The sequence below is a fragment of the Stegodyphus dumicola genome, chromosome 7 (genome assembly GCF_044657685.1).
Source record: "Stegodyphus dumicola isolate Sdum_Otavi_A_Nest chromosome 7, ASM4465768v1".
Taxonomy (NCBI): domain Eukaryota; kingdom Metazoa; phylum Arthropoda; class Arachnida; order Araneae; family Eresidae; genus Stegodyphus; species Stegodyphus dumicola.
In genome coordinates, this window is record NC_140774.1 from 62,328,872 (window position 1) to 62,346,548 (window position 17,677).

Below are 17,677 nucleotides of genomic sequence, written 5' to 3' on the forward strand. Positions count from 1 at the left end.
GGATGTCAGCGAATTATTATTCTGTGATTGTTCTGTATAAGCTCACCAGGCAATGCAGTTTTGTTTAAAAGGGCTCTGCTCAGGGCGTGTATCGTCGTATAGACTTGTTTCCTGTTCAGTGAGACGGCAATGCCTAGCTTTTGACTGCTACATGCAATCTGCAGAATTCCTCATAAGGAATAGAAAATTTGCGGAGATTCTTAGATATTATTCAATTATAGTGCGCAAAAACTTGATTACGGCCCTCCCCCTTATCCCTATTTTGCAATATCATTAATTTGAAATTTTATTCGAATTTTCAAGTACGGTGAAACCTTAGTTAATGAATTAAATTCGTTAATTAATTTTACTGTATCTGAACGAAGGAGAGTAGACGGCTACGTAGAAAATAATGAGGAAGATTTTATCACATGTATTTAAAATTCCCTTCCATGAAAACATCAGATAACTATCTTCAGGTGGCATCTTCATTTGCTTTTGCTTGTCTCTAAGCGCCACTGGACTCTACTTGAGACTCATTTGGCCTTTGTGTCACTCATTCTTTCAGCATTATTTGCTATTGCTTGCATTTTAAATTGTTTCTAAAGTGAGACATTGTCAATGAAAATATTTATTCGGTAGGTAGCGTGCTACTGCTTTATCAAGATGATATCGTTACTGCGTTCTTTGCGTTCTGTCGCGGATTGAAGAATAGGATCTTTTTTATCTTCCTGTTCATCTGAAGATATTTCTTCCACAATCTCCATTTGTTGCTGCTTCTGAAATTGTTGTAGTTCTTTCTTGTTGAACTCATTTTTATGATTCTCTAACAACTTCTCCGTGCCTTAATTGTTAACTTCCTAGCCATAGTTTTACCTAGAGATACAATAACATAAATAAGAAAAGGAAGCTAACCCCTAACAATCTATGTCTGCAACACAATCTGGGCATATTTTCCTCTAGGACGAATTAAAGATCCTGTATGTCACTTGCTGCCCGGTTTTGCTGAGCAAGAGAAAATATTAAAGCTGTGTTTCCAGAATTTCCTGGTGTTGATTATTAAGCATAGGTTACCTCAAAACACCTTTGAAAATCGTATGTTGCCGACTTGAGCGTTGGTGACTTGAGACACCATTCGTCATCCAAGGCGTATTTTCTTTCACATAATTTGTTTGTGAATCGAATGGTTCAGAAAGTGGAACTTTCGTGATCTGAGGTTCCAGTGTATCCGATACCACATACTATAGTCTGCTTGCTCTTCTTTTACTGCGGGATAGCAAAATCTTTTCCTCTACCCCCTTCAAATTACTTGACAATAGACTTCACAAGTGACAAATTAAATACTAAAACTTCTGAATTATCGTATCATTATTACGACAACTATGCCTTGTGGGGTTCCATCCTTTTGTCTAACAGCTAAATGTGTAGGAACATCGTGAACAGGTAAGCGAATAATCGCTTTAGTTCAGAAACAGAAACGTAAAACTCAAGAAGGGTTAATTACCCTTTATTTCTCAAAATAAGAACTTAACAGTCGGTTCCCTCTCAGAGCGTACAGCAAAGCCTCCACTTTGGTTTGATAGCCGAAATATATAGCCGAAGCTATCAAGATTGAAATCTTTTAGATCTAAATCTATCAAGATAGAATCTCGCTAGCTTATTTGATATTTGGTCCCTAACTATCAAATAAGCTAGCGAAGCTATCAAGGGCCTGAAATACGGCATAGCGTAGTAATAGCTTAGAGAGACGTAACCAAAAGGCGAAAGTGCACTAGTCAGAAACTTTGGCTCTCTCACGAAGTCAGTGGAACTTCGACTTAAATACCGCTCTTACTGATTTGCATTAAACACGATTCTAAAAGCACATTCTGGTAGGAAATTGTAAGCTGAAATTAGGAGGGACAGGAAAGTACCTTTAACTATGGATAACTGTTAGAGACTTAGGATAAACCTTACAGCTTTTTAATTTAAATGATTTATAATACATTCTTTAGTCGTATTTGCGAAATTAATGGCGATTCTAATACAATTGAATCGTCGTTATAAATTACATCAGTATGTTGTGGTTTATTGTTAAGGTGGAATGTCATTTATCGAACTGTTTAACAACCTTTAAAATCAAAGGAAGAAAAGTTAGAACTATACTTACTCTTAAATTGTCGACTGAAATTCCAACGTACTGCAGCTGTAATACATATTTTGATTCACTGAATTTGAAAGACTGAATTTGACATCCGCAGATTCTTAATAGAAGATTAGAAATCATTTATTAGACATTTTATTCTTCATGAAGAATTTCAGTAAAATATAAGAGTTGAACATACTTTTGGAAAACTAGTTTAATTAACTTTGAAAAGAATCTATATATAAAAATAAAATGTCTTATTCGTCGCAGAGATTAATTCTGTCTGGCAATTATATAGTTGTTAAAATTCATTTCCTCTTTGTCCACAAAAGTATGATCCAAAACAACTCTCTATAGCAGGTTGATTAATTATGACTAGAACAGAATTTAAATTCAGATAATATTCAATCTTAGATTCACATTGATATTGTAGAAATATTCTATGCACACTCCGAGAGCAACGAGAGAGTTCTTCTTCATCAAGGAGCAAATTTTTGGCTATATAAAAGCTCTCTGCGGTTTTCTAGTACATTTTTGAACACAAATTTTTGTTATTGAAAATCAGTTTTAATCAAGTACATATTGATCATTATTATCTATGATCTTTTGCCATTTTTTGGGTAGCTTCATAATCCCATCGGTGCAGAACTCCTATGGTTTATCGTTGAAAAACTTGTCCAAGTGATTTTCAGCGGCGCTTCGGTCGGCCAATTTTTTCCCATCCATTTTTCAGAGACCGAAACAAATGGTAATCAGACGGAGCAAGATCCGGGCTGTACGGTGGATGCATCAAAACTTTCCAGCCAAGTTCCGTCAATTTGCCCCGAGTCATAAAAGATGAGTGTGGACGCGCATTGTCATTATGAAACACAACAACCTTTCTGTTGGCCAATTCTGGTCGCTCTTTCTGGATTGCTTCGTTCAAAAGGTCGAGTTGTGGTCGACTACAAGGCCGAATTGATGGTTTCGCCAGCAGCTCACAATGGACAATTCCTCATGTGGCACCAACACATCGAGCTTCTTTTTGTAGCTTGATCTTTTCAAATGATTCCAAACTGTCATGTGGTTGATGTTTAGTGCCTCCGCTATTTCCTGACAGCTTGCGTGCCAGTCTTGCTCCATCAGTCGCAAAATTTCATCGACATTTTTCAGTGACTGGCCGACCAGAGCGAGGGTGCATCTTTGATACCGAAATTTCCGGAACGGAACCGAGCAAATCACTTTTGGGTCCGTCGTTAACTCACAGCATTCTCACCGTACACTTCACAAATTTTTCGGCATGTTTTTGCATCGTTTTTACCTTTTTATAGTAAAAAAGCATCACATAGCATGTTTCTTCATATATTTCACTCATTTTCAAATCAGTATAACTTTTTACACGAGCAACGAATTAGAAAACTATCTTCACAAACAGTAGAAGCTGAATGTCATCTTTTAAACATATGTTCGTTTGAGACTATCGGGTGAGTGTTGCCGGATATATAGGCATCAACACCATCCTAGTGCAAAAATCCGCGGAGACTTTTCATATGACCCAATATATTCTCTTCCTTCTGCTGAAAATATGACACTAAAATTCACGAAATAAAACCGATACATAAAAAAAAAAAAAAAAAAAAAAAAAAAAAAAAAAAAAAAGAGGATGAAATACTTACAGCGTCATATATTAGCCAAAACAAAAATAAAAGAGAAACAAAATGTTAAAAAAAAAAATTCCAAATTTTTCTGAAAACTACGGTTCTTTAGCAGTCATGAAAATCGAGAAGTTAATTAGTCTGTATAAAGCCTGAGTGAGTTTAAATGATCAACTACTATGCCTGGCGTCTAAAAATTTTAAAAATTGTCTTCCATTTTGTTAAAAATAATCGATTTTGGAGTTACGAAAATTAAAAAAAAAAAAAAAAAAAAATGTGATTCTGATATTTTTAACATAGGTCATTTTAATGGTATATCATATTTTTATTTTGAAAGAAAAACAATCATCTAAAAACATTGATTAGTTTCTATGGTGCTGCACGCAATTACAGTATTGCAGTATTATGTGGATGGTCAAAAAGGTGTTTGATTTAAAATATTTTTAATATTTGGAATGTAAATTAAAAGTAACAAATCTGTTATTAAGGATCTCGAAATGAGTATACAAAATTTCATAAAGCCAGTTAATTATAGTGAGCTTTAATATGCGTTGTATTTTGGGCGTGTTTTGACATTTTAAAGGTAGACTTTTTATTTTTCAAAGCAAATTAATAATCCAAGATGTTGTTGCAAATTATAGAAAGATAATAAAAAATTTGTGTGGAATAGCCACTAAATTATACAGATTATAAATCTAGCAATGAATTTTTCTTGCGCGCAAATATCCCTGCTTTTCTGATAAAGACTGCCTTCTATGTTGATTGGCTAAATAACTTTATTTTAGCATAAAGCACTTGATTTATTGTCACTATACCAAGTAATAATAATTACCATTTTTTTTGTCGTTACTATTGTTATTATTTCCTCCACGTTGGTTTGCTGCCCTATGACCGAGGCAAATTGTAACAGACAAACAGTTTTCAAAAACATTCCTTATGCTAAAACCAATAAAATTGTCGAATGTTTGTTTTGCGCAAAAGATGAATGAATAGTTGCAATATATATATAAAAAAAAAAAAACAGTTATAATCAAGGAATCGTAAATACATTTAAACGTATAAACACTATAAGGTATTTCTCCCACCTTCTTGCCTTCGTAGTGTAGTGGGTCAGCATGCCGGGCGAGTATTCCAGAGGTCAGTGGTTCGATTCCCGGCAAGGGCGTTGCTCATTTTTCATCTTTCCTGCTTCCAATTAACCTAATTTCTCTACAGTGGCACCCGAACTAAAAGGGTGGTGAATGATGATTCTCCATGCCCAGGATTTGGTGATTAGGTCCCCTAAAACCCTATTCGCCCTTTAAAAAGGGCAGTATATAAGGTATTTCTCCCACCTTCTTAGCATGCCTTCGTAGTGTAGTAGTCAGCACGCTAGGCACGTATTCCAGAGGTCTGTGGTTCAATTCCTGGCGAGGGCGTTGCTATTTTTCTTCTTTCTTGCTTCCAATTAACCTAATGTCTCTACAATACTTTTTCCAAAGATTTTAATAGCTAGCCCCTAGCTTCCCTATGCTCGGAAGTTGGTTGCCGTTTTATGTTATGTATTTGCATTTAAAATAATTTTAAATGTTTAAATGTTTAAAATAATTTTAAATGTTTATATGTTTACGTTTAAACAAATAAACATTTTTCCCAAAGATTTTTCAGCTAGCCTCTAGCTCTCCTACGTATGCTCGGGTGTTAATACCGTTTTATACCATTTCCAACATGAGCCGTTTCAATTCACGTTACAGTTGCCTTTATAATCCCATTTTTCTTAAGTTCTCTTGAATTTTCAAATAGTAGCTGCTACTAATATGAGCAATTTTCACATTATCATTAACACCGCATGCTTCTCCCCCCCCCATAAAACTCTTTGTGATTGTGTTGCGTTCATTTCAATGCTCGTAGGAATTAGAACTGTTTCCCGCACTGGATACTGAAGAACCTAACGAATCCTTTTCATCTGATAATGTGACCGATATGCCATCAATTATATTATCACTGTCACTCCATAGTATCACTCCTCCTCACATAACATTGCTCTTTTCCGTAAGTTGCTCCGACAAATTACGCACCGCAATGCCTGTATCAGTGCACGTTGAGCTAAGCCATGTATTGGATAACTCTACGTCAACTTCGTCACTAGTTATGACCTTTTATTTTTACTACAGAATGAGGGTTATAAACCATTTGACTAATCCCAGTACAACCTTATAACTTACAACACTTAACTATCTAATATTTCTGTACTCTCCACCACGCTATTCAAGCGTTAATTATTGCAGTGCTACATACATTTCACCCACGGTCCCTATAAGAAATGTTAGCTCACTTCGGTAAACAAACGTAAAGGCAGGGGCTAAATCATCTGTGACGTCACTAAGTTCGCTGTAGCTGCTCGTTTCGAATTTCTTTTCGAGATATTTTTCCTTTTTCGTTGGGAAAATAAAAATTCTCATATTTCGAGTCGAAACATATCTGCCTCAAACGTTGTTTGCTATATAGAATAAGTCTTAATTATGAAACTTTTACCCATGAATTTATTGTTTCACCAGAAATCTCCCAAATTTCGTTACAGAATATATCATTCAAGATTCAGCCATTCATAAAATTACTCATTTTACACCGTTGGCCATTAAAATAGTAACACCACGAAGGAAAGCAAATATAAAAAAATATATTTATTGCAAGTAAACAGTATGGCACGAAAAAAAAATGATTACATTTGTAAGCAGTTTGGGAATTTACAGGGGTGCAAAATTAGTAGAAATAGTTGTCACCCCTGGCAGCTAAAACGCTCTTACCCGGTTAGGCATGAAGTCGAACGGGGTTTGGATGACAGAAACGGGCAACTCATTCCATGCTGTTTGAAGTCTGTGCCCCATTTCATCAACCGCATTAGCTGGAGAAGGGTGGAGGGCCAGTCTTTCAGAAACCCATGACCAGATGTTTCCAATGGGTTACAGATATGGAGACTGTGCAGGCCAGAGCAACAATTGAATACCTTGTGTATCGAGAAAGGTCAGAACACGACTTACAACATGTGGTCTTGCATTAGCGTGTAGTGTACCCAATAGCTGCCTAAACCATCACACTAGGTGCAGGGACCCAAGGGCGAGATCGAATGCAAGGGGGCGACGTGTAGTCTACTCGAAGCCTCCAGACACTCCACGCCATCAGAATACTGTACACAAAACCGGGACTCGTCTGAAAAGACGACATTGTGCCATTCCTGCATCCAGCTTTGTCGTTCGGTGCACCAGAGCCCCCGTCTCTCTCTACGCTGCATTGTCAAAGGAATCCGAAGTAATGGTCGCCGTGCTGATAGTCCATGCTACTGCAAACGTCAACGCAGCTTACGAGCGGATACTGGGCGTACTGCAAACATGCGCATTTCCTGACTTATGGTCCGTGATATCGTTGTACACTACACGCTAATGACAGGGCTACCTCACAATATGTCTGTACTCTCGGGCATTAGTCATGGGAGAGCATTGAGATCCTGCATGCCGTTCAGTATGATCCTCAGCAATCCATTGATTTCATATTCGTATGACAGTGGTTTGATGTCGACCAGTGCGACGGGCGATATCACGAAGTGATAATCCACACTCTCGATAGGCAATGATCCTACGTTTATCGAATTCCGACATTTACTGGTAAGCATTTTTTATTATTATTCGAGGCATAACACGATACTCTGAGCAAACTCCGACCTCACAAAGCGCTTTCCGAATGAAAAATCCATCGGACATCGTTGTTGATTCTTGACGTATCAACCGCTAAGAGTTTTGACCTCTAATTGGCGTTGTGTTCTGAGGCCTTTGGCTGAAAATAGAAAAATAAACGCTTTTGCGCAACATAGATTAGTATCTAAGTTAAACAAACATGAAGTTATCTTCTATATGGGAAATGCAAAACAAAACTGACACATAATAAATGAAATAGATTATATAGCAAGAAATTGTATTCTTGCGATGAGGAGTAATAGAATTTCACACTTTGTTGATCTATAAAATCAATACGTTACTTGAAAATTATTTGGAAAATATATATGCGTTGACAGTAATAATATGGGTTGAAATAAAGAACAAACAGAGTCCTATTCCGGCTTTCTCGAGAGCAAAGTCCATTTCTTTGCAAGTTCTATGAAAGTTGAGTACATAATAAATGAAAATGCAAAATGATTTAGAAAATTCAAAACAAAGTCCTAATGCTTTGCCAGTTGAGTCACAGTCTTTGGGGATGAGTGAAAGTAAATGATATATACAGGTGGAAAATTTGGATTGACTGAAAAAAAAATGTTTTTTCTTCCGTGCAGGCCCAAACTTGCGATCTCGTTGACAAAAATATAAATCTACCACACAGCTTTTCTTTTATGCAGTGCTTCAGATGCCATTTCTCCTTCCTGCGTCCTCTAAATGCGCTGAAATTCTAATCCTTTGCATATCCCAACCTCTTCTTTCTTTCATGTGATTTTGACGTTCGTCAGATCATTCCTTCCTGATGTTGCAATTTTAATGGCCAGCAGTGTAGCATGATCAAACTAAATACCCACATTTACAAGAAATGAAAAATATGCAGTGTAGTAATATTTAAATGTTGAAGTAAAAGAAATTCAAACTAAGGCCATTTATTCTGTACCTAACTCCGATATTTAAAGCTGTACCAACTCAATATTTAAAGCCATTTATTCTGTCCGATATTTAAAGCTGTACCAACTTGTGCCTGAGGTTTTGGAATCTAATTTGGCTGAGATTTAAATTTATTTATGTTGCTAGAACCTTATTTCTGCCCGATCACTTCTGCGATTTTCTTCAAAAGCTGTGTTTTATATTTTAAAGAATTATACATTCAAAGTGAAAGTTATAAAAGTACTTGTAAAATGTTTACCTGTAATCCTGATTGAATATTGTTAATTCAGATACGATGCAATAAGAATCCGATTCAGATCAATGAAATTCTTTTACATTATGAAACAGTAATATACAACAACTTAAACAGTATAACAGTATAATAATTTGAACAGTTCTGTATTTTGAAAAATCGTTAAAATATTCAAATTAAGTTTCCTAAAATTTAAATGTGACAGACATCTCTATATGATCTATGATAATTCAAATGTCCTTACTGAGAAGAAACATGAATCTATCCACCGAAAATAAGAACGTAATTTACACATTCCTTTTCATAACTTGAAAAGCTAAGTTTTCAGTTTCTCTCATGTCTCTTCACCGTTCGTATTTAAATACACATAACAGAATGCATTTTGTTTTCATATATATTAAGGAATCAATTAATTTAAATAATATAGAATACAAAATAATATGCACCACTGCTATTTAAACATTAATTTAACATAACATCTTATTAATTTAAACATTAAATCAATATACACTATAAATTTCTATACCAACCATTTCTATACCATGCTGTATAAATTTAATATTTGTGATAGAAAAAAAATTAATTTTCACAGTTGCGTACAAATTAGCTTAAATCAATGAAAACGTTTATATTAAATTGAGGAGGGAGAACCTCAGTGACGTCAGAGCCAAAACAGAGCGAGAACGCACTTTCGTTTGTTTAGATGACAGGGAGTGAGATAAACTTTTCTTTTACGGACCTTGCGTTTTACCGGCCAGGCATTCACTTTATTCTCCAGTGACCTCGTAACTCACAGATGCATTATGATTGCCAGTCTGCTGCAGCAAATTTTTCGAATGTGATCGCCGTTTTACTTGCTCTGAGGAGTGCGAGAGAAATGTCACTTTGTGATCTGCTATACGTCGCACCTGTTTATTCGAATGCTGGTCTACTGCTGAGAATTTTGTGACAACTGCCATTAAAGAAACCCATAGCTTCTTTTAGACTGCATTCATAACAATAATTTTAATTACAGCTAAATCATTCGGCTATAAAGTAAATTATTCAAAACTTTTAATACAATAGTTTTAAAAGTGAGTTTTTATTTAATATGAATGATTTTAAAGCGTTCCCTTGATTAATAAATGTGTGAAATGTTTAATATTTTGTTTTACAGAAGTAAGAGAAAAATATTCCTACTTATGAAAGGCCATGGGAAGTGTAAAATACAATGGTCTCACACATTATTTTGGATTTCATTTGCATAATCCGTAATAATTTGACTAGCCTTAGCTTTATATTTGAAATAAAATTAGAAAAGGAGTATTATCTGCACGCCACATTCATTCAAATTTCTAGGTCTCATAGTTTAAGTTTTCAAAAAAAGAAGAGATTTTGTCAATTAATGACAAAATCTCATTAGAATTGAGTCTTGCATTTTTTCAGTATGGAAGATCAATAATTGTTTTTCTTTAGACTCAACCATTTATCTTGCAGGTGGCCATTTTCAAGGAACCATTTCCAGGCGGCACGAAGCGATTTTTATGTGGAGCTTCTCTTATCAGTCGTCAATATGTGCTCACCGCAGCTCACTGCTTTGATGGCGAGAGAGGAAACGTGTGAGTTTAAGAAAGTTATTTCACTTAATTTCATTCGGGCTCTTTCTAGTGCCTAAAATTGGTAACAACAATAGCAATACGCCACTAAAAAATTTATTTTAATTAGTGAATTAAACAATTAATGATAAAATCTCATTAGAATTGTGTTGGAATAAAAGAAACCGCTTTCTATACTTTGATACATAACAGTAATGCTCTGAATAGACATTTAAAGTAAACATACTGCTTATTAAAAAAAAAAAAATCAGCAGTTACTGTGTTTGTAAAAACTCTTGTTTAAATTTCGTTATCTTTTAAATTATTTCTATGAAAGCTACATATGTTCACATTGTCGCTGACTGTAGGGAAGGACATTAATCGGCATAAACATGTAAATCAAAAGATGACGAATAGCATTACTTATTCTTACCAGTAGATAAACAAAAGTTTAGAAATTTCAAATTCAGATTACAAATTATTAAAATCGCGCAGTATGCTGAAAAATTAATTAAATAATCAAGAGACACTTATTAAATCAAAACAATGCTAAACAATCTATCATGAAGTACATAAACTGCTGGCCATTAAACTTGCAACACCAGGAAGGAATAATCTGACGAACGTCGAAATCACATGAAAGGAAGAAGAGGTTGGGATATGCAAATGGTAAGTATTTCAGCGTATTTAGATGACGCAGGAGGGAGAAACGACATCTGGAGCACTGCATAAAAGAAGAGTTCTGTAGTGGATTTCTCATTCGGAAACGGCTTTGTAAGGTCGGGATTTGCTCATAATATCGAGCTATGCCTCGAATAATAAGAAGGAATGCTTACCAGCAAGTGTCGGAATTCTATAGAGACAGGATCGTTGCCCATGGAGAGTGTGGATTATCGCTCCGTGATATTACCCATCGCAGTGTCGATATCCAATCACTGTCATGCGAATATGGAATCAATGGGTTCCTGAGGGTCATACTGAAAACAACATGCAGAATCTCATTTTGATTTGCAATATTCAATTACCAGTTATACGTTCACTTATTGTAAGTATAAAATAATCGTGCTAAACTACAGAACGACTCGAATAAAAACCTGATTAATGCATAAAAATTTTTATCGTAATATATACGAAAGAATATACGAAAGAAAGAGTTCCTGTTCAATGCTTTATGACAAAGCATCTCTAGTCTGATAATTCGGAACGTGACAGGTAGTTGAAAACGGTATCTTAGTTATAGGTATCATTCTGAAAGATTTTCTTCTGTATTATTCACTACAAAATTCCCACATCCAGTTTAAAGACTATTTTGGACGACTTTTTTATTCTTCCTAATCTGGTATTTTTGAACTTCAGGAGCTAACGCACTGTAACGTATACTTCGTAATAGGCAATATGATCAGAAAATCATGTTTGATTTCAGATTTTCTAACATAACTTACATCACATTATTTCTTGAAAATACAGCATTTACAAATGGCGGCAAATATTGATTAGTTGAATTCACATCCGTCAGTCATTTCATTTAGGGCAGCGGTTCTCAACCTTTTGATTAACGCGCACCATCCAAATAAAAATTGAAAAGCTTTTAGTACCACCACTACATTTTACAATAATTATTTTTCAGTTTCTCAATTAAAATATTTTTTAAAAATATATTTTTTCCATTTGCACAGCCTGTTGGCTATTTGTATTAAATATACACAGGTAAAAAATACTACATTAAAAATTGGTTACCATTTGAATTATCAAAATTTAAGTTATGATACTTTAATTATAAAATTTAATGCAAAATTTGAACCTGTTTAAAAGAAATCAATTTCTTTATGTCTGGTCTTAATTCACTTAGTTTTAATCGCAAATGAGAGTCCACTTTTAATTTTGTTTTGTATTTATTTTTCAAGTACTATAACAGAAAAAATCCTTGTTCACACAAATAAGTTGTGCAAAAAGGCAAAAAGATTTAATAGCTTTATCTGAAATGACTTTAAATTCTTTTTTAGTCCAAAGAAACTTTGTCCCTGAGGACTATTGTTTTCGTTTTGCGATTTTGCGTTGGTTTACTATAAGCGTTCGTTTCACTTTTCAAACTGTTGCCACCAAATGTTACACTCCTGCATTATATTTGAAAAAATTAAATAATGAAAAATCTACATTAAATGTATGTATATTTATCGTATTGTGATAAAACAACGGTACATAGAGCAATCGAATTTTGAATGACGTAATCTTACTGCGAATATGGGCATGTGGAAGCCCAAATTTGAAATTTGGAATTTGTTTTATTATCGATTTCATATTTTGTAAAACTTTAACGAATTTTTAATTAACAAACTCAAGGATTTCAAAGCCAGCAATGGCAACGTTGTACAGAAAATTTTTTTTATCTCCACCGCGCGAGACTGTATCGGTATTCTAAAGATATGCTCAATTTAAAACTATTTTGCGAAATTGCTCTTGAACTGAATTCTATAGTTTAAGTGCGAAGAACGGGATATTTAATAAACAACGGTAACAGAAAAAATGTTAAAAATACGCCCTTTTGGACGTAATTTAAAATCTAAAACCTTTCAGATTTTTTTTTTTTTTTTTTTTCAAAGTTCAGCGAAAAGTTAACAAGTGTGTTATTTTTGATATTTTCAGTTAGAATTCGATCACAGGAAATCTCTCTCTCTTTTTTTAATCCTCGGGAAAATACATGTTGAAATTATTTATTAATGAAAGGTAATAATTTTTAATGCCGGATGCTAATTCTTCTTTTATTTTCAAATTATTTTCAGATAGAAAACATTCTAAAAGTGGTAAAAAGCTTAAAATATTATTATCCAGTTCCTTGATTATTAGCTCTAGTTTTTTTATCATTGCATTTACTTTATCTCTATGGTAAATAAATTAACCCTTTGTCCTTGTAATCCTAAATTTAATTCATTTAACTTATAACATTTAACTTTCAAAACTATCATCTAAATATGATAAAAGAGCCAACCATAATACACTAAATAAGCATTTTTGTAATTCAAATTTTGAATCACAGAGGAAAATTTGAATTTCTGATCGAAGTTCAAAAAGACAAGTTAAAACTTGGATAACCACCTCACTTCGAAAGGTAACAAAAGCGTTTTATGTTCACTGCCCATCTCTTGGCATAAAATCGTAAATATTCTTGAATTTAAAGTTCGGCTTTTAATAAAATTTACAATTTTCAAAACGGATCAAATGGAGCAGTGAGTAAATTTAGTTTCAGCTGCGACTTTGTGTATTTGAGAAATAACACCGGAATGTCTTCCTGTTAAAGTCCGAACTCCGTCACTGCATACGGCAATGCATTTATTCCAAGGAATTCTCAGACATTATTATTATTATAGACTTATTCTCAGACATAAAATTTTCAATTACTTAAAAAATTTCATTTGCAGTTGCTCCATCATGAAGAGATTCCAGAAATAAATACTTTTCGGCAATTCTTTTATCTTCTTCGAAACATATGCAAACTAATAATTGGACAAAGTGCGTTATATCAACACTTTGATCCAATTCTAATGCGAAACATACCCTGTTTTACTGTTTGGTTGTCTCTTTTTAACGAATTTACCATTTTATGAATTCATCGACTTACTGTATCATTTGATACCGCAATATAATTAAGTTCATTAGCCGCATTTTCGTAGAATAATGTTAAAACGGTATCTTTAGCTGCTAGTAATATAAAATTTTCTCCAATAGTGTGAGCCTGCCCAATCTTGGCAATTCTTAAGCTTATTAGGTAACTAGCTTCCAAAGCTGTTTCACTTGAAGTAACAAAACCTTTCATTACTTGTTTACTACTTTTGAATTATGACAATTTAGTCTTAAAATATTATTCAGATTTATACTTTAAATTGCTTTCTTAGATTCAAGATGTCTTTTAAGAAATGATGGTGTCAAACAATGTGTTTGATTGGATAATAGTTCACCGCAAACGACACATTGAGGAACAAATGACGATATTCTCAAATCGCATAGAAACGTAAGAATACAGAGCTACAAGAAGACGAAATATTTGCTGTTAGAGACAGCAAATCGACGTAAAAAATGATTCTATTTGAAAATTGAGCAATATGAGCTTGAAAATAGTGGCGGCATAAAGTGTAGACATGCTAATTAATCGATCAACTCTAAAAGAATTAACGAGATTTCTATTATCTTTTTATTGGAACTTAAGTTTTATTTCCTCTTAAATGCAATATCTATTTCTTTTACTTCTTTTAAAAACATCATTTACGACAAATTTTGTTACGTTTATGGCTCAAACAATATTTGTGAAAATATAAACGGTTTATTTTGATAAAAGTCTATGAGCGGCAATTTACTATAGCATACATTTATGAGTGTCACAGAAAACATTTAAGAGGGTGTGGGGGTATTTTGTTTTTGAATTTAATAGTTAAAAATAATTTTTAGGAAATCCTAGGTTATTCTTTGCGTACCACCTATTTTTCTCTTGCGTACCACCGGTTGAGAATCGCTGATTTAGATTGCATGGTGTCATGGAATTAAAGCATCTTCCATCTTTTAACAGAATAAATGCCAAGATTCTTTCAAGCAGTTTCTTCACGTAGAGAAATGCAATATGCTGTTAAAAAAGTGGCCGTTTTGGATTTTGTAACTGAGTATTAAATAAGCAAATACTGAAAGTAAAAAAATGGCGAGTTTGAGATTCAGTTTTACCAACTATAAAAATTAACTGTCATATAAAATTCATTTAGATGGTAGCTTGTGAAATATTTTGAGCCAAATGTTTTAGAAAAAATGAATTCAAGATTCTTCTTAAATTTCACAAAGTTAAAAATTTGAGCTTTGAGAAAACTTCGGCAACGGCAATATTTCAAGATTTAAAGCAATACCGAAGAATTTTTTAAAAATAGATATAAATTATATAATTGAAATAAAAATATCAAAGAATTTTTTAAATAGATATAAGCTGAATTATATAATTGAAATAAAAAATGTCATTAATTTTTTTAAATAGATATAAGTTATAGAATTGAAATAAAAATGCCATTAGTATGGGAAATAGCTGATTAAAAACTCTTACTAGGCTCCGATATACGCAGAAAAAAAATCCGAAAATCTGTTTCGATGGTGATATCAAAATGCGATCATGTATAAGTGCGATTAAATAATAACTCCCTGTCGAAATATTGTTTTGTCCTCTGAAATTTTTAAACACTTAGGAATTAAAATTCAGTTATCTTTTATTCAATTTTTACCTAACAACTTAAAGCTCGCTTCAGATATTTAATGTCTAAACGTAATATTTGCTTCACACTTCAAGAAATTCGTATTTAAAGCAAACTTCACATTTTAACGGATTTCTATCAACGTTTGTTATTCTCAGATAATCAAACATCTTAACCGAATCAATTATACATATATTTTTCTTTTCATTAAACTCTTCAGCTCTTACTATTTGTTTTCACAATGTCCTTTAGTGATCCATCAAAGTTTTCAGTTGTGGTCGGTTCTCATACAACAAAAGACGGCGTGGAATATGCTGTTGAGAACATTCTCGTTCATCCTGAGTATCAGAATCGCCAGTACTACAATGACATCACGCTGATTCGTGTAAAGGAAGAAGTTAAACTGAGTAAAAAAGTCTATCCTGTCTGTGTGCCTTCGGATGGTCTACGAGCCAAGATAAGAACAGATCTGAACAATGTTACAGTTACCGGGTGGGGAGACACATCTTTTGGTAAACAAATTTGAATTTCTAAAGCATCTCGTTTATTAGTGTTTTTTTTTTTTTTTTTTTTTTTTTTTAATTTTTCTCGCTGTATATTTTTTATTTATTTATTATTTGTTTCAAATATTTTATCTTACGTTTTGTAACATTGTTGTTTCATTTTTATTTTATTCTATAGTTCTTTTATGTTTGTCAATAGTGTATTATATTCTGTTAAAGAAATTCTAGTATCATGTATAAACAAGGCTTGGCGTTTTGTGTACAGCTGAGCAGATTCTAAGATGTTATTATTTGCTAATGTCTATCGAGCCTCGGCAATATTTTTTTTTTTTCTTGTAGGTAGTAACAGTCAAAGGTTTCTTGCCAAATTTGACAAGATTCTTAAATACTTCAGAAATGTGTTGTTTAAAGATTAAGTGTATTCTGATGCTAATTCTAGTAATCTTTTTCTTCGCCCTGTGAAATCATAGAAGCAACGGAACCTTTTTCAAAAATGCAAGTGATAATCATTGTTGATGATTTCTGACTGGCCCCCGACTCAAGACCCGACTTTTAAACGATATACATTTGCGACTCTTGAAAAATCCAGCTGTGGCTCTCGAGGTTTCAAGAAATTTACCATGCGGCTCCTATCGCAGTGAAGTTTAGCCACCCCTGTTATAAAACTATTGTAAACAAAACTTGTTATTTTTTCGACGCTCCATATTTGCAAAATAAAAGAAACGACTTCTGACCCCTTAAAAACACCCCGCCTGTTTTATAAAACCAGGTTAACATTTAAAAATGGATTATAAAAAATTATAATTTTTGTCTTTTATGTTTTTATGTTTGAAGAAAACATATTTGCTCATTTTTGTCTCAAAGTACGGAGCACGTATTTAATCATTTTATTAGCTCTCCTGAGAGCATATTAAGCTCGTATATAGAGGGTATTTTATACACTAGCCTTTTCTTAGAAAACGTCAGTGTATTTCGAATAGACTCTAAAGAATAGAAATACCTCGCTATAACTAACTCCACTTACTATAACGAATCCCAGGATATGGAGAATGAACCTTCTGTTCCCATCCAATTTTCTATACACTTAATTGTATTTTACATTGTAATAGTACACTTCCAAGAGTGTGAAAATCGAATATAGCAAAGTGTATGGCTATCTTCGATTGAAACCTTTTTTTTCATTTATCATACTTTTCTAGAATTTCTGCAAGTCTGAAAGAAAAAAAAATATTAACCGTTAAAATCATCCACATTTAAGATATTAGGATCCAAATTCCATCCATATTATTCATTCCATTCATAAGGAAAAACACTTCTGTATTTATCTCCACCTCAACTTTTCTCTCTACGTTCTAAACAAAAGTTATGCGAGATAGGTGTAACTCCCAGCTTTAGGAGAACAAAAATAAGCATATCTTAGGACAGTGTTCTCAAACTCCGATTCCAAGCAGAAATTTATCAGGCAATCTAAAAATAGCTGAAGAACGCAATTTTTTTAAAATTGTTAATAAAACAGAACTCCTTAATTAAGATCAAAAAATTACTAGATATTTGTCAAAACATACATATAAAAATGACGCACAGACAAAAGTCAAATTCATACTTATTTCCTGCCTCAAATCTAAAGTATGGTACCTGCAAGAAATTTTTATTGGTCACACTTTGCAATTCTAACAAGAAGCTAAATATTAAAAGTTTCAGATTAACATTTATAAAAATAACTGTAATGTACTGAAGTATCGCTAAAAAACTTATTTTTAATTTAAATTAGAAA

At 33.3% G+C, this 17,677-nt stretch overlaps 1 protein-coding gene across 2 annotated transcripts in view; it reads left to right on the plus strand.

Annotated features, from left to right (window-relative positions):
- The window catches only part of LOC118182790 (clotting factor G beta subunit-like), a 62,376-nt gene that overhangs the window by 19,566 nt on the left and 25,133 nt on the right, over nt 1-17,677 (plus strand). For both annotated transcript variants that reach the window (XR_015042061.1, XM_085820336.1), the window contains exons 6-7: nt 10,084-10,205; nt 15,653-15,912. Coding sequence is in view for 1 of the 2 variants with exons in the window: in XM_085820336.1 (XP_085676462.1) it covers nt 10,084-10,205; nt 15,653-15,912 (382 nt within the window). In the remaining variant the exon portion in view is untranslated. The remainder of the gene's footprint in view (nt 1-10,083; nt 10,206-15,652; nt 15,913-17,677) is intronic.